Here is a 22,391-nt window from a genome sequence, read left to right on the forward strand (position 1 = left end):
CCAATTTTCTTCCCTCCTGAGGATGTTTGACTTTTTTTGTTTTACTGACAGCGATTGTCTTACCAAATCACCATTATTCTTGTGTGATGTTTGAGACACAGTATTTTAATGTTTCCCTTTTATTCTTCCATTTAAATTTAACATCACAGAAGTGAACACATCGGATAGCCAGCTTTCTGTACCAGAAGAAAACAACCTTGGAACAACCTTAAAAACAACTTCTGGTCTGACTCCTCTTCCACGCTCTGCATCAGTTGCTAATCTCCAGACTGCTAGCAAGCTGATACTTAGCTCCAAGTTAGTCTACAGCCAGCAGTTAAACCTGCCTGAGGGAGTAGAAGTAATCCGAGCTACCCCTTCTGCAGGTAAAGGCGGAACAGTTGCTCCTGGGATTTAATGTTAAGAATTCTACAGTTAAGAGGAGAGAAACTTCATCTGGGTCTAGACTTTGAATTTCTTTTGAAGCTGTTTTTTCTGTAGTTCTTCAAATAACATAACAGGAATCTGACTTCAGAATTAAGAATTGCCCAAAATGCTGAGAAGAAAAAAGTAAGTATAGACCTAGGTGAAATTTCTCCCCCAAGATCTTTTAACTTGTATGAATCCTTTGTTTTTTTATTCTTTGTTTGCTAAGTATATCAAGTTGTTAACTTGCAGAAAATCCCATTATAAAAGCATACTGACAAATTGAGCAGAATTTGGGAACTTAAGTCAGAAACCACAAACTTCTTCTTTAATCAGCAACTCGGTTTACTTTAACACAACACAAGAGGAACAAATTAAATTTAATTGTTTTTAAATTCAAACAGGAATGTTTGATTATATATATTTTTACTTTTATTGTTTAGGTCACTTGAGTTCATCGTCCATCTACCCAGTCTGCCTTGCACCCTACCTTATCGTGACCTCGTGCTCTGATGGTAAGGTGAGGTTTTGGCGTTGCAAGGTAGATACAAACTTGGAGGGTGACCACTTAAAGGAATCGCACACTTATCGGTGGGAAGCCTGGCCTCTGATGAATGAGGAAGGAGAACACAGTAACAGTGCAGTGAATGTGACTGGAAGACCAGTGGCTGTAAGCTGTTCATATACTGGCCGCCTGGCTGTAGCTTATAAACAGCCTGTTCAACTCAATGGTGTTACATCTGAAGAGTTTTCTATGCATGTTTCTATATTTGAGTGTGAATCGACAGGAGGTTCAGAATGGGTGTTGGAGCAAACCATTCATTTGGATGAATTAGGAAAGGTTGGAGGTGTCCTGGACTCTCGGGTTAGTGTAGATAGCAATTTATTTGTGTACAACAAGTCGGACATCTATCTTAACCAGGGCAACCACATGACTTCTAATATAAAACATTTAGTTCATTTGGACTGGGTGTCAAAAGAAGACGGTTCTCATGTTCTTACTGTTGGAGTTGGTTCGAAAATTCTCATGTATGGAAGACTATCGGGAATTCTAACTGAACAAGCCAGCAGCAAGGATGGAATGGCTGTTATTACATTGCCACTAGGGGGAAGCATTAAACAAGGAACCAAGTCAAAATGGGTATTGCTCAGATGTGTGGATTTGGTGTCTTCAGTGGATGGTACGCCGTCACTGCCAGTTTCTCTTTCCTGGGTGAGAGATGGCATCCTTGTGATTGGAATGGACTGTGAAATGCATGTATATGCTCAGTGGAAACATTCTTCAAGGCCGTTAAACGATTCTGAATGTGACAGCGTGTTATCACTCGACATGGGCTCGTCCGTGTTTGAGACTAAAATATTTCCCAAGAAGTACAGTGTTGTTGACGGGACAGCTGCTGCAGATGATGTATTTGGAGTCCCAGGCATGATTCAAGATGGTGGGCTGTTTGAAGCTGCTCATGTCCTGTCTCCTACCCTTCCTCAGTATCACCCCACTCAGCTGTTGGAGCTTATGGACTTGGGTAAGGTGCGCAGAGCTAAGGCAATTCTTTCCCATTTGGTTAAATGTATAGCTGGAGAAGTTGCAATTGTGAGGGATATAGACCCAGCTCAAGGAGGAGGGCCTAAACGTCACCTCTCTCGGACCATCAGTGTAAGTGGAAGTACAGCAAAGGACACAATTATAGCTGGAAGAGAAGGCACTCGTGATTATACTGAGATTGACTCCATTCCACCACTGCCACTTTATGCATTGCTGTCTGCCGATCAGGATACATCCTATAAAACTGCTGAGGAGAAAGCAAAAGTAAGAAAACGTTCACGAAGTCAAAGTAAAAGAGAACCAGAGGACCACTATGCTGACCTTTTCCAGACTCAGAGTGTAACCACTGATGATTTTATTGTCTTTGAAATTGAGAGGAAAGAAACTAAATCTAAAGTTATAAATTTGTCCCAATATGGACCAACATACTTTGGACCAGAACATGCCCGCTTACTTTCCAGTCACTTGATGCACTCCAGTTTGCCCGGACTTACACGATTGGAGCAGATGTTCCTTGTGGCTTTAGCTGATACAGTGGCTACCACGAGCACAGAGGTTAACGAAAACCAGGATAAAAATTACTCAGGTGTGTGTATCTTGACTTTCTGTGTTTTATTTTATGTTTTTTTCAGTACCAATAGTGCAATCCTACATAACTACTGTTGCAAAGGGAAAGTGGTTAGAATTACTTTTACTGTATAAGTAGTCTCATTGCTTAAGAAGTGTTAAAATGAAAGATTACAATGCAACAGATCCTATTGGCCACAAACTTAAAGCTATCAGTTTGGTTAAACGTCTATAGAAAGCTACTGTTTAAAAAATATAAAGTCTGATTTATTTACTGACCTTTGTTCCAGGAGCTGAAACTTTGGATGAATGTGGCCTGCGTTATTTACTTGCTATGCGCTTACATACATGCCTTCTGACATCACTGCCTCCAGTCTATAGAGTTCAACTTTTGCATCAAGGTATGTGTCTTGCATGAGGTCCCTTTGAACAGTTTACGATTTTGCTCTGCAGTACCTGTTTATATATTGTAAGTATATAATATAATCTTAGTATAAATATAATCTTAGTATAAGGTAGCTGTGGGACTTTCCCTTTTTCCTACTTCCTCGTTCCAAGTAGGGATTAATTCAAAACTATTATTTCACTAACCCATTTTACGCAATAGAAAAATCGTTCGTTTTAATTCCAGCATTTTTCAGAGGGTTATGGATTTCCAAATCCGGGCTGAAGTGGATTTTCTGCCTTCACTGGCAAGTCCTCGAGCAGATGGGAAGAGAAGAGAAAAGTTGGGAGAAACATCTCTCTTTAGCTGGTGATGGAAACAAAGATGCCCATATACCATCTTGTTACCCCACTTAAAGAAGGGAGAATAGATTTTTTTGTCTGAAATAAAAATGTTCTTGTACTTGGAGACAATTAACAAGAGTAAGGTGTCTTCTGATATTATTAATCGCAAAATGTTTCAAAAAGTTAACTTGTAGTTACAGTGGGATTTGTTTGTTTATTTTATGTTTCTTCCACACCTCCACAAGGCTGAGGGCTTTCTGGTACGTCGCCCAAGTGGCTATTCACATCCAAGTCCAATCAATTAGTATTAGACTAATGAACCATGGAAAGGGAAATCCTAAACTAGATCTGTAAAAGAAAATCAATCCTATTTTATATTGCATAGAATTAATTTCAGTTTGCCCTCAGGCTGTAGGCCATCACCCAGTGCAATAATTGGTCTAGTAATTCATAAATATTTATGCTTAACATGTTCTCAAATGTTTAAGTTGTTAATGAGATGTATAACCTGTTGTATTTAATAGGTTTGTCCACCTGCCACTTTGCCTGGGCCTTTTATTCAGAAGCTGAGGAAGAATTGCTCAATATGATTCCTGCAATGCAGAAAGGAGATCCTCAGTGGACTGAGCTGAAAGCAATGGGAGTGGGCTGGTGGGTTAGAAACATTAATACACTCCGCAAGAGCATTGAGAAGGTATGATAGCTCTAATTCTAGTTTAGTATAAAACTATGTAAAACTAGTTGGTCATTGTATTTGTTTTGATAACATGAAACTGCTATAAATTGAGAGGATGAATGGAGACTTTTTTCAGACTTTTTTCAAAACTATTTTCAGAATGTATAAGGAAAATTGTGTTCAAGGTATTTTAGTAACTTCACTAGTATAAGCCCAAGAGTTCCTATTCTCACCATAAACTAGGAATTGAACAGATTCCATTGTTCAAAGCAGAAAATGGAGAATAATAGACTATTAACATCAAAAATTGGAAACATTGGCAAGAGCCCCACTGCTCAAACCTACAGAAGCTAATGTGCTTGTATGGATTTGATGAGCCAAATCTGGAGTACAGATCTTTTGTTTTACCTCTCAAACCTCTCGAATAGTATGGCAGCAAAGTGAACTGTTTGCACAAATATGACGGGAAATATTTGAAAAAGTAATGATTTTTGTTTCCTTTTTGATGAAGGTTGCAAAAGCTGCTTTTCAAAGAAACAATGAACCATTAGATGCTGCATTGTTTTACCTTGCTATAAAGAAGAAAGCTGTATTGTGGGGCTTGTTCAGGTACGTTCAATATAATATGTTTCGTCGATTAAATTTGAATATCCTAAATTATTTTCAGTAAGTATCTAATTGTCCTGACTGGACAACAAAGAACTCCAACCAGAAACTTTCCATTGGAGAAATTGGGACTTTATATACCCCTTACCTTGGCAACTGTTGAATTTATAAGTTTATTTCCCAATGCGAAGTCACTGTTGCGTACATTCTTTTTTTTCAGATCTCAGAATGATAAAAAGATGACCGAGTTTTTCAGTCACAATTTCACTGAAGATAGATGGCGTAGAGCAGCTTTGAAAAATGCATTTGCGTTGCTGGGAAAACAGCGGTTTGAACAATCAGCAGCATTTTTCTTGTTGGCAGGTTCCTTAAAGGATGCTATTGAGGTAATGTTGCTTTATCTCGTTTAACTCATAGCTGTTTCATCTCAACATTACACCAAGGGCTCAATATATTTGGTTAATGTATTACAGTTGCACACGTTTTCTCTAACCTCTGTAGAACATAGATGATTATTTGAAAGAAGAAGATAAGTATTTTTTTAGCAACGTTCTGTTTCCCTCTTTCAGACGCCACTTGGCCTGTTGTGGATTATCAAGAATTTTGTTTTTGTTTCAGATTTCTAATTTCTGCAATTCTCTTTATATTTCTGCATAATACAATATTTTGTCATGCATTGACAGGTGTGTCTGGAGAAAATGGATGATATCCAGTTAGCCATGGTCATTGCTCGACTTTACGAATCCGACTATGAAACGTCATTCACTTGCAAATCCGTTCTTTATGAGAAGGTTCTTGGTTGTAAGCCAGATGGCTCTGAATTTGTACCTAGCCGACTACATCCAGATCCTTTCTTACGTAGCATTGCATACTGGATTTTGAAGGATTACTCCCGGGCACTGGATACTCTATTGGAACAGCCTACAAAGGACAGTGAGGACCATCCAGGTAAGGGGAATAGAAATGCAGTGTTTAAACTGAATCTTGTATTATGCTTTGTTTGCAGATTTAAATGTAATAGGCTGATTGAAGTAGAATTTCTGAGTAATGCTGGTGCCTTTACATGTTAGAGTGAAAGATTTAAAGTTTAGATTTGTGATGTATAATCATACAATGATCTTGCCTAGATAGTGTATACATGCTTTCTTCTTGTGTTCCAGGTATCATCATAAAGTCTTGCAATCCAGCAGTGTTCAGTTTTTATAATTATCTTCGTACTCATCCCTTGCTGATGCGCAGGCATTTTGTTTCACCAGAGGGCTCCTTGGCTCCTTTAGGACTAGCAGCAGAAAAAGGTGAAGATGAAATCAATCTCATGGAGAGAAAATTATTTTTCACAACCGCAAATGCCCATTTTAAAGTTGGTTGCCCTGTCTTAGCACTTGAGGTACTGTCTAAAATCCCAAAGGTAATGAAAATGTTTGAAACTGACACCTTAGATTTAACTAGCCAAGCCCCAAATGGTGCTGTAAGTGTAAATGAAGCAAAGCATGAAGAAAAAGCTGTGGATATTGGCTGGCCACAGACTGCAAGTGGTACATCTGCTCTGGACTGGACTACCAGTAGTTCTGATACACTGGACTGGGGTCAATCAGTGATAAAGGTAGCTGAAGAGCCTCTAAAGCTTGATTGGGAAGAGGATAAAGATGAATCAGAAGAGGATGATGGGTTGATCATGAAAGACAGTGAAATAGAGGAAAAAGCTGAAGGCAAGAAGAAACCTGAAACTCCTGGAGTTTCCCAGACTCTTCAGAAAGAGGATTCCAGCAGTTCTGCTAGCTTTCAGATTGACGTGATAGCCGAACAGTTAAAATTCAGAGCCTGCCTAAAGATTCTAATGACCGAGCTTAGGACGTTGGCTACAGGATATGAAGTAGATGGAGGAAAGCTCAGGTTCCAGTTGTACAACTGGCTAGAAAAGGAGATCTCTGCTATGCATCAAATCTGCAATTATAAAACGAACGGTAAAGACACTGCCGGGGAGATAAACGAAAGGCGCAGCAGCTCATTTGACCACGACATGGAATTGACTGAGAACATGGAAATAGCTTCTTACGAACGCCATCAGATTGATCGCCGAAGACTGCAAGCAAAGCAAGAACATGCAGAAAGGCGCAAGTGGTGGCTGCATAAAAATCAGGCTCTGCTTAGAGTGTTTATGAGCTACTGTAGCTTACATGGGGCTCAAGGAGGTGGCTTGGCCTCAGTCAGAATGGAACTTATCTTCTTATTACAAGAATCGCAACAGGTAAAGTGTGGAGTACATAATAAATAATCCCTGCAATTCATATAGCACCTTTTCACATTGTTTGAAATAAAGCGCTTCGCAGGATTTTGGTGTAAAGATTAGGGATTATTGTCGTCAAATTTAGCAGCAAATCTGCTCCACAAATAGCCAAGAGGTGAATGACCATTTTTTAAATCTGGGGTATTGTTGGCCAGGACACTGGGCAAAAAATCCATTATTTTTGAATACTGCCACAGGATCCTGAACATCCAGTTGTTCAGGCAAACAAGACTTCAGTTTAAAGTCTGGTCCAGAGGATGTCTTCTCCAAAAGTGCAGAATTTCCCCAACACTGCATTGGAGTATCAGCCTAGCCCGGGAGCTCAAAGTCCTGACATATATTTGCCATTAAATGTCTGTCACACTTGTACAGTTAAAACAAATTACTAAATAAATTAGTGGTAGAGGAACACTACTTCACCAGCTTGATTTCTGCATCATGAGCAAGTTTACCCAATGTGAAAGGCGCGATACAAATGTAATTTTGTATTGTACCCAAAAGCTTTTTACCGGTTAGAATTGTAATGATAATGCATTAAAGGGATTGGAACAGTTTACCCTAATACTGTTTTTAACCCATCTGTTAGGAAACTACTGTGAAACAGCTTCAGTCTCCTCTTCCTTTACCTACAACTTTGCCCCTGCTTTCTGCAAGCATCGCTCCAACGAAAACTGTTATAGCCAATCCAGTCATGCATTTGAGTAACTACATCCACGATATCTTGCACACAGTGGTACAGATGAGTTGCCCGCCTATTCCGGATCATAGGGATGAAAAGGTAACAAATTGTCTTAAAATCAGATTTGTCTGGCTGCACTGAGGATTTGAGTACGCTAGATGAATTGAGCACAAAGGCTGCAGTAGAGACTGTGGAGTGCAGTTGGCTGCTGCCGTCCACTGGTACCTGGGTTCAAATTCAACCCAGGTTGTAGAGATGAGCTCCCTCATTGTGTTAACTACAAGAGTCCAAAGTCATTTGGAAGGAATCTCAACCCACTTCTACAGCAAAAATTGACATTTGCAGTTTGAGAGGCCGTAAATCTGAAAAGCTCTGGGTCTAAGGAGTCACATGACTGAGGTTATAAGGAAGGCTAATATAAGAACCACAAATTTATTTTATCGTAGAGTATTAATGAACTACTTAATTTTTTATCAAATTAATATTGCATGAACTGCTGAATAGATGAGATACAGACCCTACTTGTTATGTTTTTCCCTTTTATTAATTTTGATTGCATGTGCTTCCTTTATCAGGTTTCTACTCTGCATACTTTGGCAGCCTCCCTCTCTGCCTGTATTTACCAGTCTCTATGTGACAGTCATAGCTACAGGTAAAATATTTCACTCTTATTTCAATTAAATTAAAAAGAGCTTATTGATTTCACCCGCCTTAAATCATGGCTTTCTTTTGCAGTCAAACTGATACAAACAGGTTTACAGGAATGGTGTATCAGGGACTTTTATTGGGTGAACGACGTAGACTGCGGACTGAAAGCATTGATGAGCACGTGACCCCAAACTCTGTACCTGCGTTATGGCCTGGTAAGATGGAGCAGTGTAACATAGCAACATATTCTCCAGAGCTTGCTCTATTCTATTTTAAAACTGAGGTACATATGAGCAAAGTGAAAGTTGCTCTAGTCTTATTTTTGGCAGGATTTAAAGATTTAACTTTTGACATAGTTGACTGTTGATTTGGAAAAAATAATCTGCTGGAGGATTAGGAAATATTCACTATCTCCTGCTTGTGAGATTCAAACAGTTACAATGCCAGTACCAGCATTTACCTGCATTTTTTCAGCCACTGGTCTGGCCAGCCGAATGTATTTAATTCCTGCTGCACACAATACCAGTCTTCTGGTTCTACTCGGAAGCTGCCAATACATTATGTATATTTTTGAAATTTATCACTCAAGCTACAAAATTCCTGTAGGGTTAGTAAAGTATACATTTTGTTGGTTGCAGGTGTCACATCACTGATCAATCTCCTGGCAACAGCTCGGGATGAAGATCAGCCAAAATTGAACGTGATGCTTTGTGAGGCTGTGGTTGCTGTGTATCTAAGTTTACTGATCCATGGTATTGCTACCCATGCCAGCAACGAGCTGTTTCGATTAGCCGCTCATCCACTGAACAATCGCACATGGGCTGCAGTTTTTGGAGGTGGTGTGAAGATTATAATAAAGCCTAAGAAACTTCCAGAAGTTACCCCAGGTATGTCATTTTCTTGGGGAAAAAGTAAATCTAGATTTTAAATCGGCGATTTAGATATTTTTGTGCATCAGGGTCTGAATTAATATATTTTTATACAGTGAAAAAGTTTAAAGCTCGCCATTTTGTATTTTATTTAAAAAGTAATTTATTTCAGCTGTATCACAGTTGGAGCAAAATGCTTCCTTGAAGACAGAACCAGTGTCTGTGCCTCTGTCTGTGAGTTGTGAGACTCAGGCAAAACATTCACCAGGCCTTGGTGGTGAGTGGAAATGTTGCCATTTGCTGTGGAAATTTGTGTGGGTTTTTTTCCTAGATGTGTTCATCTATTCCTGCCTGGTGTGTTCCCTTCCCACTTCAGAAATCAATCCATAAATTGTCAGTGTGTTTACTGCGTTCCTCTGAACAGTTCCTCCAGTTCCCCCTGAGGACGTTGACCGATATCGGAGGAGATTCAACATGAAAATGCTGGTTCCCGGGAGACCTGTGAAGGAAACTTCAGCCCCACCACCTGTGCCCACCGAGCGACCTTCATACAAAGAGAAGTTCATTCCTCCGGAGCTCAGTATGTGGGATTATTTTGTAGCCAAGGTAAAATAGTTTTTCTAATTGCAGTTTATTAAACAGTTAATATTTTTAATTTACTCGCAATGAGACTGTGAATGATAGCAGCCTATCCAACTCAGCTTGAATTAAGCCTCCTATTGCTCACAGCTGTACAGAAATTCCTGTTTCCATGGACCTCTGATTTTGTACATTTTCAGCTTGTGCACCATGATGCTGAAGAAATTACTTTTATTAGTAATCAAGCCGTCTAAGTATCCAGAGAGCTTTAATATTAACCTTAAATAAACATTAGGAATTTGGTGTATAAAACATTTCTTGTTGCATCCCTTTTTCCTTGCATTATTTCTTCCCTGCTTTTTCTAAAACTTTATTTTATTCTTCTCTAAATATCCAGACAGGTATATCTGTAACATTGTAGAGCAAAGACATACATTTAGTATAGTAGGTTTTTGCCAAGAAAATGAAACTTCTAACGTTTGTTTAATCCATCGATGTGGATTTCTTTTTAAAGCCATTCCTGCCTCCATCTGACAGTGGAGCAATGTACGACTCAGACGACAGTATCCCTAGTGATGATGATGAAGATGATGATGATGCATTTGTTTCTGATATTCAGCTACAAGAACATTCGGATCCTAACTCTTACAGGTTCATTGATTGATTATTTCATGCAGTTTTTAAGTTTCTTCATGTAACTAGCCAACAGGCAGCAATTGTTGTAACCAGTTACAGAATTCTAAAAGCATAACGACTTAGCATAAATGTCTGCATACAAAATTTAAGGCTTAGGCAATTTGTTTTTTAAGATGTTTACTTTTTCGTTAAATGTATGTATTCCACTGAATTTTTTTTTTCTTTTGCACTCATTCACAGTTGGTCTCTGATGCGTTTAGCAATGGTTAAGCTTGCATTGCACAATGTGAAAAACTTCTTTCCTGTTGCGGGGTTGGAGTTCTCAGGTACAGTACTTGTGCTATTGCCATTGCACAATACACAAAAAAAACTTGTAAATTGATGAGCAAAAAATCCACTAGAATAAGTGGAGCGAAATCAGAAAATATGGATTTTAAAATAAGGATTTTAAAAATGTAAGCGGTTCCCCTCCTTTGAAGCTACAAAATACTTGATTAAATTTTCATCTCTTTAATGACCGGAGCATTTTTTCAAATTACTGCTGAGCCGTTAATGATTTAAAGCCATTGGTATCTGGTTTCAATCTTATATAAATCTAAATATACTTCCACTGAACTGTTAAGATTGTTCATTACTTTTATGCATTTTAAATCGCCTACTTAAAGAGCTTAAGCTGACCTTTCTGTTTCACAACACCAGCAATAATTGAAATCCACATAGAGAACTGAATTGTACTTGATGCAAAGTAACTATATTTAGAGTTTTTGGAAACGAGTGATTATTTTAGTGAGCAAAATTAGTTTGAAAAACAGCTGCAAATTTGAATGTTTATTTCTCCAACTAATTGCCTTTGACCTGCAACAGATCTGCCAGTAACCTCGCCTTTGGGAAACGCTGTTCTTAAAACCTTGGAAAACTGGCAACATTTACTTCAAGCAAAAATAGAGCAGCTTGAAGGGCCACCTCCAAACTATATTAACACCTATCCCAGTGACCTGGCAGCATCAGGTGGACCAGCCATTCTGAGACACAAAGCAATGCTTGAACCAGACAACACCCCATTCAAGTAAGGAAACTACAGTCGAGGAAAAGAAAGTTCCAATTTCGAACAACTTTTTAAAAAGTGGGAGACGATTCCTTATAATTCTCTCATTATTCATGACATCAGAGTTTTATCTGGTCAATATTTCAGTGGAATAGTAACGATCACCCAATCAGCGATTGCTTAATATTATAGCTATTTTATTCAATTAAAATGATTTGAATTTGCTTTAGTTATAAATATACTGTTTAAGGTTGCATTTAATTGTTTTATCTTTTGATCTAGGTCAAGACTTAGTTCCACTCTTCCTGTTAAACGGTTGTGGTACTTCTTGGTGAAACAAGAAATTCTGCAAGATACATTTATAAGATTTATATTCACGAAGAAGAGAAGGCAAAGTGAGGTAAGTGGGTGGGTGTGGACAAGAGAGATGTTACATATCTTGTATGTATGTAACTTTAGCATTTTGAACGTAACTATTTCACAAGTAATTGGCATTTTACAGCTTAACGCAAATTATTTGCATGGTATTTTTAAAATAATGTATTAAAATAAAGTGAAACAGTGCATTAACTAATAGCTACAGTGTAAGCATGCATTTGAACTTAAATATTTAGTGGTTGATTTGCTTTAAACTTTTCAAATCATGTTATACTTGAAAATCAGAAAAGGCATAAAAATTGCAAATAGTAAATTCATGCTTAACTAACAGACTCTGCACATTTTACTCATTTACTAACAGAATAGCTACTATCCACTGACAAAGCCAAATTCATCTTAGATTAGATGGGCAAAGTAGTCTCCTATGATATAAGTGTTATGATTCTACAGATGAGAGGAGAAAATTTAAAAATAAATATTGTATTGGGTAATTCTCAGTATCAGTTGTTTGTGGCAAATATTTAACGGTTCAGAAGTCTAACTTTATATTACATGTCGACCAACTTTGAATCCCACCTAGTTTAAGCCAGTAAAGTCTTGTCAAGTGCTTCTTCACAAATAGGTTTTGATTTGGTTTAATACCATAAAAATGTCTGCAGTACTTGTAGTGCATTTCCATAGCTTGATTAAGTTAACCACATCATCAGTCTTATTGTTTGGCTCCTTATTTTTTGGTCCTGGCAGCATTGTTTTTGAAACTTGTTTATTAAATTCTGAGTTTGGATTTTAATGCAGAAACCAGTCTTTGATTCTCTGAATTTAACAATAGATTTTTTTCTGCTTGCCAAATATGAGAAGTATGGCTTTTAATACAAGTTCCTAAACAGACTGATGTCATGTGTCACTCTCCTTTTTTTCTCCTGTTTAAAGGATGAGGGGGAATCTAGTTATTCGGAGGAAGGTACATACTGGGATTGTTTCTCAAAGTCCTTCTGGTCTCCAACAATGTTGCGCGTTCCAGGAAATGAGAATATTTTAGTGTACAAGAAATTTGGGGAGCATTTTTATCATTACAAGATTCTAAAGTGTTTGCAAACCAAAATAGTTGTGATCCAGTATTTGCCTGAGATGTCTGGGTACCTTTTTTCATCTACAATAATAATGAGGCCTTTCCTCAAGCTTCTGGAACCTAGTGCTAAAGGATCTGTCAAGCATTGGCCTTCATTTCCAGCAAATTAACTTTGATTTTTTTTTCCATATAATCAAACCCTTTTCTGTTTACTGGCATTAAATTTCCAATTCTGCAAGTCCAACCAGCTGCATTTGTTGCTTATCTGATTGTGAGCTAAGCTGGAGATTTAAGGATGGTTAAGTCTCCTCTACTTTGAATAAGGGTATCCTATTTAGACTGCTTTATCAATTCCCCATGGAGATCAGGATGTGGGACTCTTGACTTGTTTATTTTCTTGTTTGTCCCTTCCCCAATGCAATAATTTCAGAACAAAGCTCTTCGAGTAGCTTGATTATATAAATGTAATCCTGTTGTTGAGTGCTGCTCTGGGCCTCTTATATTCCCACACTTACAAACTTTAGGGTGTTTGTAGTGAGCATTGTTTTGTATGTCCACACCTGGTTCTAATTGTGACAAACCCATCTCCTCAATTTACTCTTGAAAGGCTAAGTGATTTGACCCGCAATGTCTCAATCGATTTTTCTTTTGGGTAAGCAGAATGTACTGAAATCTATTGATGTATACAGCGAAGATAACATGAGAATTTGAAATTATAAGTCATAAATTGATTCCATTTTCTGAATGCAGTGAAGGAATTGGTTATGCTGCCAGGATTTCATCTTTTTTATTCAATTAAAAAAGATCTTTATTCATTTTTGTGTTTGTTTTTTTCATTTCTGTGCATGTGTAATGTGCTGTGACTGTGTGCTGTGTTGTGTAGTCATTAGAAGACCATGTGGATCAAGTCAAACCAAACTACGTAGCAGAGCATCATGGCAACCACAAGGTAGTATCCCTTATCCCATCCCCTCCTCTTTAGCAGCTGATGTGAATGCACTGACTTGAACATTTTGTTTAATGGCGGGACACAGTAACTTATTCTGGATGCAAAGTTAAATCTCGTGGATGTAAGCGTGACACTTTATGTCCAGGAATGCAAGCAAACCTTCTTAAGGCTTAAAACCATTAAACAAATATTAAGTCCAGTGAAGTTTTTTTTCATTTCTTTTGCGTGTTCATTTTCATTTTAAATGAAAACTTAAACTGGATTGGTACAGAACTGTTTTACGGTTGATGTAGAACACTACTTAAGTCGCATACAATTCTATATTAGGTGGAAGCAGACTTGGGCTACCCAAGTGGAAAGGCCAAGATTATCCATAAGGACTCCGATGCCATAATGGCATTTGCTATCAATAAGGTAAGAAGCTAAGTGGCTTGTAAATCCTATTTACTTATTTCTCCTCGGATTGTATAGAAGCGACTTGGGACATCTTCTCGAAGTGAAAGGCGCTATACAAATGTAATTTGTCGTTGTTGTACTTTAATAATTTTGTGTTACTTTTAATAATAATTTTTTCAGGTTTCCTTGATAGCATAATGGCTAAATGCACAGTCAAGGAAACTAAAAGGCAACAGATTTGAATCCTGGTCTGCACTGAGGTTGCTTATCTCAGCAGGGTTGGCAGTAGAGGTGCTACAATTGGAATCTGTTCAATACTCCTGTATTGAAGAGGGGAATATCAAGAAGGAATGTGTGTGTGATTGTATTGGGGATGCTATCGTTTTTTAAATTGTGTAAAATTTAACTTTCTTCTTTTTGAATCTTAAAAGGCAAATACGAATGAGATGGTTTTAGCTTCTACTCATGATGTACAGGAACTTGATGTATCTGCTCTCCTCGCTGCTCAATCATATACATGGATTGGTGAAGATTCAGACAGGGAGTCCAGAAGGTATTAACTTTTATTGAACCCATCCTGGAATTTTTAAGTATATCTATGCATTGTCTTTTGAGTAATGCAAATAAATGTACTCTCATTCTAGTTCAGATGATCTAGAGCATAGACCTTCCTCGGGAAGCGCTAGCCAAACAAGTACACCACATTTTGGATCTGGTCATCTTTCAACTTCCTCTTCCATGCCTTGGCTGGGAAGTGGGCAAACCAGTACAGGAGCTACTGTGGTATGTTCCAAATTTTGGATGAGTGTGATCATCCCAATGACTATCATTAGTTAAGTCTTATTAGTGACCTTTACTCCTATCAGAATTTCAGGCTCGTTAACTATTTTCTTTAAAAGGAAGACTAAATGCAGTACTGGGGGTGTGCTGCATTATCGGAGGTGCTGTCCTTTGGGTGAGGTGTTAAACCGAGGGCTTGATTTATGGCATGGATCAAGAAATATACAATCAAGAAAGTTTATTTTGTTGGCCGACCATAAAGGTTGAGCACCACTGCCTTAAACCATGGTCCCGCCTGCCTGTTCAGGTGGCACTACTCGAAAAGAGAATTTCTCCCAGTGTTCTTGCCAACAATCCCCCAAATAAAGTTGGTCACTGACTGTTTGCGGGACATTGCATAATTGGCTGCTGCATTTCACCCACAAAATACAGAGTCATTCCACTTTACAGGATATCCTTTGAAGCTCTTGGAGACTTCTCAACAACGCAATAAGGCACCAAATCAAATGCAAGGCTTTTGTAATTGTGTCCACTAAAAAGGAAATTTATAAGAATGTCAATTGAAAGAAATCCCTGTATAATTGCACTCTGTCATTTTCTTGAACTGATCTTACTGAATTTCTGATGTTTCCATAGTAAGGCTTCTTCCCCCTTTTCCTTTTATGTAGCTCATAAAGAGAAACCTGAACAATGTGAAAAGGATGACTTCGCACCCGGTTCATCAGTATTGTAAGTCCTGATTTCTTTTTCTCTTAGTTTATGTCAGTGACGATGCCCATCGCAATGCACAATCACCTGATAAACTTTCCATATCACACCACAGTTTCAAGTATACTTTTAATCCCTTGCAGTGTTTTTGTAACTGTAACAAGTAATGACATTTCTGCCATACTATCAAAATATACATGAGGTTTCTCCAATAGATCTGCATGCATGCATGCATAAATAAATAAAAAAAACATATAATAATGGCATATATATTATATACAATGGCAAGTTATATATTATATATAGTATACATTATATATATATTAGATATAATATATTAGATATAATATATACAATATATTATATATATAACCTGCCATTATGCACCAAAGTACATTTTAAAAGTAAGTAAAATGTCTACATATTTCAGCAACCAACAATTTATTGTTTGCAATTGTGTCATTCAGATCTTACAGGTGCACAGGATGGAAGTGTGCGGATGTTTGAATGGAATCGCCCTCAACAGGTTATATGTTTCCGTCAAGCTGGCAACGCTCGGGTTACTCGACTACATTTCAATTCCCAAGGCAATAAGGTTTGTACTTAATTCAACGTTTTTAAAGTTCAAAGTTTATTCTAAGCTTAACAATATATAAAGCATGGGACAAAAATAAAGCCATGCAGTTCATCAAGCCCATTGCTTTTACTGATACATTTGCTTCATGTTCGGATCTGGGAGAGCTTTCTGCAATATGTTTTCTTGGCATTCAAAGCTGCTTGACCTGAAATGAGAGTATTTTTTCTGACCTTACAACCTATATTATGCAGATATGACTGTCTGAATTCCACAGCTGTCATGCCTGTGTTGCCAGCTGCAAAGGAATATTCAATCAGCCCTGTCTACACCTATCCTTGTTTGTTCCTAACCAGGTTTTTATCTAATCATTCCTACATCATCATGATATTAGTTGCTTTTGCTGGGAGTCTACCCACATGTCTGTTATGGTAGCGGAGGGAGTAATGTTTGAGTAGAATATGAATGTATAATGTGCAGTTTCTGTAAGATGTCTCTGATTCTCTTATGAAAGAGTTTTATTTTCTCACGACAGTTGGGGGTCGCAGATGGAGAAGGATTTCTGAGCCTTTGGCAGGTCAATCAAACTGGATCAAACCCTAAACCATATCTGGTATGGAATACAGCTAGTACATGGCACACAATTATTCACTGTTGCTATAAATACCTACTTTCTTTGTGTTGTAGACAGGTCAAGAGCATGTTCAGTCTGTCTTAAGTGCATTATATAGATGAGCTAAAACTATATCTTCTGCCAAAAGTACAGATTACATTTGTTATGTCGTTGAGAGCTTCAGGGACGTAGATCATAATAGTAATTTGTAGCAGTTTGAACCATCACCCATGAAGAAAGAACACAAAGTTTGTTAAATGAGAGCCAAGGATAATACTGTCATTATATCTCTGGTGGGATGTTGCCTAGGTATGCTAATGGTTATGATTTGTTTTGTTAACAGAACTGGCAGTGCCACAGTAAAGCTACCGGTGACTTTGCGTTCATCACCTGTTCGAGCCTCGTAGCCACAGCTGGGCAATCTAATGACAACAGGTATAGACAACTGTAATGATGAGGACACAAGAAGCTTAAGAAAGCCATGTTCCTCAGAATGATCGTAAATATATTTTCAACCCAATGCACCAATTGTGAAGTTTAGTGTACTTATAAAGGTGGATCTCATTAACACAGTATATCTCAAGTATAGCATGACTGTTTTGGGTTTTCAGTTTAAGAATTAAAATATTCCCCATTTTACAAATAACTTCTAGATTTTACAAATTATTAAGCAACTATGTTTTGCCGTAGGAGGTATTGCTGTTGAGTTTTGTGTCGTATTAAGCCCAGAAGGCTTCGTTTTGGCAGTGTTATGAGAGAGTTAGCTTCTCCAGCTCTCTTGCATCATACAAAGCCCTTCATTGTTTTCGACATCTTAGTAGAACATAATGATGCAGTTTGTGATAATGGGGAGGAGGTGAACTCCACCTCCTCCGGTGCTAAACTCTTCATCACATTGGGAGTGCGAGGGACTCGGCAATTGAACCAGTGTGGCATAGATTTCAGTTTAGGCATGTACTGCAGCAGTAGGGGAGAGAGGAGCCCTCATTTTTTAGGACTAGAAATCAAATGATATATCTGCCAACATCTGCCTGAAACCATATAACCCATAAATCAAGCAATCAATAAATTGTTTGCTGTCTTTGTATTCCCATTGGAAATCATGCAAAGCGCTAATTCCCTCTCATATCTATAGCATAATATTGTTTGTCTATAACTGGCATTCTGTTTGTTCCAGAAATGTATGCCTGTGGGACACACTGATTTCACCACACAACAGTCTTGTGCATGGTAAGGTCACTATCCATACGAGCAGTTTAGATAATAATAATGCAAATAGCAATTTTCTATTTTTTTATGATACAGAAATTGTGCCAAATACATAAATAGTTAATTTTACTCTTTCTGGAAAAGTAACGCAGAACATTTGTCTTTAAAAGAGCTTGGTTTTAACGTGCATCTAGTGTCATACAACAACTTTCAAAAAAAATGTTGATCTGTATGTGCAAATATTTTCATTGACCTACACCCGGAAGGCTTGGCAAATCCAGTTTCCTTACATCCACTGTTACGAAGCTAGCTGTACTTGTGTATACCTCTCCCATTAAAGCAATCGATATTCCCGACACTCAAAATGTGATGATTAAAATGCATTGGTACAACTTGATCCAATTTAATATGTCTGCTTATTTGGTCAAGCAGCATTTAAACCAAATGTCCATCCAGTGAAGTTGAGTGAAGACAAACAAACTCAATAGAAATGTTTTCGTTGTCAGTTTTTTTTCCTGATCTTTTAGAGTCCCATGATAGAGTAGTAGCTGAGAGAAGCATTAAGCATTTGGACATCGTTTCTATTGATAATAGATAATAACAGATACTTAATTTCAGGAAAAAAACACATTTTTTGAAAGTTAGATGCCATTTGTACAGATACTGGTAAAGCACCAATGGTCCTTATCACCTCCCGCTAGACTGAATTCCTGGCATCTGCCGCAGTCGAGGCTGCCTTCTCCAGATGACAGCTTGAGAGTGAATTGGTAGTTGCCTGAGAACAGGTCCTTTGGTTTGTTAGTACAGTGAGACCTTTATGGCTCTAGGAAAGAGGATTGTACACCCTCAATGTAGGTGTTGCAACTATTATTTTACTCGAGTGCGTTTGAGAATTAAGTGTAGAGGCTCTGATTAAATATGCAATCTGAATTTACAATCTCTTCTCTCTTTAACCATTTAGGTTTTGTTTGCCATGACAATGGTGCGACAGTGCTTCAGTATGCACCGAAACTGCAGCTTCTGGTCTCTGGAGGCAGAAAGGGTTTCATCTGTATTTTTGACGTTAGGCAGAGGCAGTTGTTGCATACGTTTCAGGCACACGATTCTGCTATTAAAGCTCTTGCTTTGGACTCCGCAGAGGATTACTTCCTTACAGGTTCAGCAGAGGGGAATATGAAGGTAAGGTTTCACGCAAGGTTTTGATGAAGATAGAATAATGATCAAAATGTGTCAGCTTGGCTCAGCTGGTAGCACTCACATGTCTGGATGCCACACCAGGATTTGCGCTCATAACCTAGCCACATTCTAATGCTGAACTATAGGATTATTGCAGATGCCATTCTTTGAGTAAGGATTTTCAATAAGGGACCGCGTGGTTTTTGTGCTTCAAGCAGATATATATTTTTTAAAAAAGCAATATTTCTGGGAGTAGGGAGTTTTCTCGTTTCCTCTCAGCTAAATTTTGAAAAAAAAAGGCTTACATCTGGGAAATCATCACATTGATGTTTGTGGGTGGTTTGGTGGCACAGATGAATTGTTAGGTTTCCACTCATGAATGCACACTTCATGCCGAAGTAATACACTGTGTAAAGGATTTTCAGACGTTTTGTTGTGACAGGTCAACAAATCAAATGCAAGTGCTCTGCCCTATCTCTTCTAAGGACACTGAAATGATCTCCCAAGTTTCTCTTCGTCGAGAACTAGCAAAATGATCTAAAGTACTGTAGGGCAAAAATGTAATTTTCACTCCCAATTTTTTCCCCATCTGTTCTGACTGTCACATTGATCTATGATATTTGCAGACCAATAGTAGTGCAATCCTGCTGTATGCCATTTGAGAGAATTTGTGGGTAGTAGATGTGAAATAAACTCAGAATTTCTTGTAATATTGCAGGTTTTCATCAAATGCCATATATCAAATGAAGTCCATGATCAGAGTAAAACTCTCCAGCAATGATTCTTCAGCCCACGTTTTTAAGTGTGCCATTAACTTCTCCAGTATGATATCCCACTTCAGACATCCGTTTAACCTGCCTGAGTGTGAATTACTACTTTGAGCAGTGTTGTGCAATGGACTTGCACCCTTTAGGATTAAATAGACTGTGATAGAAGTGGTTTATTCACTATTGGTCCCCGAATTGTTATTTTACCCAACATGTGGAGTGCATTATAAGGTATTTAGTCCATGTAGTTCTGGTGTGCTTGTTACAAGCTAGTGGTCATACAATTTTTTTTCAAAGTTTCATTTTTTTGAGGCTGGACCCTGACATGAGAGATCACTTAAAAATAAATAGAAATACTTCCTCTGGGGTGCCCCCCTTCTGGTCCCCAAAGCTGACTACATATATCTTTCTTTCCTGCATGTGTTATTCAAATAGTATTATTGTTGTTCAAAATATAACAATATTTTTATATTCAAATATGTTTAAAAAGTCACCTGTTTTAAATATATACCATCAAGTACAAACAATAGTGTATAGAATATGTTCTCAAGTTGATGATCAAAATACTTTTTTACAGAAGCAATTAAATTAACAATATTTGAAGTTTTGTGTTGCTTAAAATAATTGAGAAACTAGCACCTTGAATATGGGCCTTACCAGCTACTGAGTTGCAGGTATTATTTGTTCTACATGCTTCTACTTCCCTGACATAGCATTTCTTTGTGTCTGCCTCTCAGGTCTGGAGATTAACTGGTCACGGTTTAATTCATTCCTTCACAAATGAACATGCCAAACAATCTATCTTTCGAAATATTGGAGCAGGAGTCACTCAGTTAGAAATCCAGCCTGCCAATCGCATCTTCTCCTGTGGAGCAGATGGAACAGTGAAGACCCGAGTTTTGCCAGACCATTTTAATATTCCTGCTGGGATATTTGACATCTTGTAGTCGATTGGGCCACAGTCCTTGAGCTAGCTGTTCCTGGATGTTGCCTATTAGAAACCAGCTGCAGCTGCCGATGCATAAGCTGTAGGGGAGTACGCTCTGTTTGGTCAGACTGGGAGGAGCGGGTTGGGATCTGAGAATCAGCTTTGTGCTGAGGTTTTCTGTTACACAGGGTCAGAGTGGGTTTGAAGGATGAAGTGAAAAAAGTAATTTAAAAGCAGTGTTATATGGTTGTGTGGTATAGAGACTTTGAAGATATCCATATATTATATACCCATAGGACAGACTTGCATGTGCGGTTTTATTACTTTTAAAAGCAATGCAGTGGCAGGTTATTGGTAGTGCTCTGTGAACACAATGCAGAATCTTTCAGTGTACTCTTAAGTGTATGGACATTAAAAAGACGTGCACACAGCTAACTCGCCCCCTCCCATCAGCATTGACATAATGAGAATTGCTGTATGTAATGGTAGTGTGAATTGATTTGTAGGACTTGAATTCATTCCACACCCTCGCACTTCGAAATGTATTCAAGTAAACCTTCAGTGTTGACACTGAAGCAGCTGGGTGATCTTTTTCTCAATGCAAACCGTGTTTTCAAATGTTAGATTCACAATCATTCGGATGTACAGTTTATTTGATTTGTCGATGACAATTGATAAGTATTTTGAAACTTGATTTGATCACTCAACCCATGGAACCTATTTTATGTACGTTTTGCACACAGATCTTCAACCTATAAGACCGTTGTCTTTCTATTACAAATAATTTGCCTTTGCATTTGGGAATGTGAAGTGTAGCACAGTATAATTGTGGCATTAAGGACTTTATACTAGAAAGTGAAAGAAACCAGGTGGGGAAATGCTAGTCTCTTCATACGAGGTTGGATCTACCATCATTGTTAATTTATCCAATGAATCTGCAACGTTGCACTCTAAAAGGACGCTATGAAAGTTTTGGTATTTAAAAAGTCAGAATGCAAGTAAATGTGTAAAAGGTTGCATTTTCTTAGCTGAATGTCTGGCTTCATTGGGCCAACACTTTAATACTGTATTATGACAGGGTTTATTTAGTTAGTTTTGACCTGTGATGAATTAACAGCTTGTATACAAGAGCTGTGTATTGTTTGCTATTTTGCCTGTAACCCATAGTTCAAGTTTAATTTATTGTATTTTTATGTTTTCTATATGTATATCTTGCGAACCAATGTGGTAAGTGAAATTTGAGAGCCTTTCTGTGTATTCCCAAGTTATCTGTGAAGTTCTGCTCACCTTTAAAAACCCAATGTCTGTTCTGTAATAAATTCATTGCATTACTTGTGGACTGAAGATAGAGAGTTTACGTCCTGCGCTTGAAACTGTCTAAAAGAATAGCTAGCTCTGTGTCAGTCACACCTTTGTAAGTCAAATAAATTATTTTTAATGTGTGTAGCTAACAGACTGGTGCAGTATCTTTGTTTATTGCTGGAAAATGGATGATCTCTCAATGTACAGCTTTTGAAAATGTTTGGGTACATATTGTGTGCTGATCCAATACGCATTTCAGGTACAGTACTAAAT

The 22,391-nt window shown here is 37.9% G+C and overlaps 1 protein-coding gene across 1 annotated transcript in view; it reads left to right on the forward strand.

Annotated features, from left to right (window-relative positions):
- The window catches only part of dmxl2 (Dmx-like 2), a 35,699-nt gene extending 13,309 nt beyond the window's left edge, over nt 1-22,390 (forward strand). The window contains exons 17-44 of the mRNA XM_007906032.2: nt 150-365; nt 849-2,534; nt 2,806-2,916; nt 3,769-3,938; nt 4,432-4,529; nt 4,747-4,912; nt 5,210-5,474; nt 5,687-6,774; nt 7,400-7,591; nt 8,068-8,144; nt 8,228-8,355; nt 8,779-9,027; nt 9,434-9,615; nt 10,103-10,239; nt 10,465-10,550; nt 11,089-11,290; nt 11,552-11,669; nt 13,600-13,665; nt 13,993-14,079; nt 14,493-14,614; nt 14,706-14,844; nt 15,510-15,570; nt 16,017-16,144; nt 16,659-16,736; nt 17,080-17,171; nt 17,914-17,966; nt 18,907-19,124; nt 20,626-22,390. Of these exons, the coding sequence (XP_007904223.2) occupies nt 150-365; nt 849-2,534; nt 2,806-2,916; nt 3,769-3,938; nt 4,432-4,529; nt 4,747-4,912; nt 5,210-5,474; nt 5,687-6,774; nt 7,400-7,591; nt 8,068-8,144; nt 8,228-8,355; nt 8,779-9,027; nt 9,434-9,615; nt 10,103-10,239; nt 10,465-10,550; nt 11,089-11,290; nt 11,552-11,669; nt 13,600-13,665; nt 13,993-14,079; nt 14,493-14,614; nt 14,706-14,844; nt 15,510-15,570; nt 16,017-16,144; nt 16,659-16,736; nt 17,080-17,171; nt 17,914-17,966; nt 18,907-19,124; nt 20,626-20,835 (6,425 nt within the window). The 3' untranslated portion in view covers nt 20,836-22,390. The remainder of the gene's footprint in view (nt 1-149; nt 366-848; nt 2,535-2,805; nt 2,917-3,768; nt 3,939-4,431; nt 4,530-4,746; nt 4,913-5,209; nt 5,475-5,686; nt 6,775-7,399; nt 7,592-8,067; nt 8,145-8,227; nt 8,356-8,778; nt 9,028-9,433; nt 9,616-10,102; nt 10,240-10,464; nt 10,551-11,088; nt 11,291-11,551; nt 11,670-13,599; nt 13,666-13,992; nt 14,080-14,492; nt 14,615-14,705; nt 14,845-15,509; nt 15,571-16,016; nt 16,145-16,658; nt 16,737-17,079; nt 17,172-17,913; nt 17,967-18,906; nt 19,125-20,625) is intronic.
- Nucleotide 22,391: the final 1 nt, after the last annotated feature.

This window comes from Callorhinchus milii, unplaced genomic scaffold (genome assembly GCF_018977255.1).
Source record: "Callorhinchus milii isolate IMCB2004 unplaced genomic scaffold, IMCB_Cmil_1.0 Scaffold26, whole genome shotgun sequence".
Lineage (NCBI taxonomy): Eukaryota > Metazoa > Chordata > Chondrichthyes > Chimaeriformes > Callorhinchidae > Callorhinchus > Callorhinchus milii.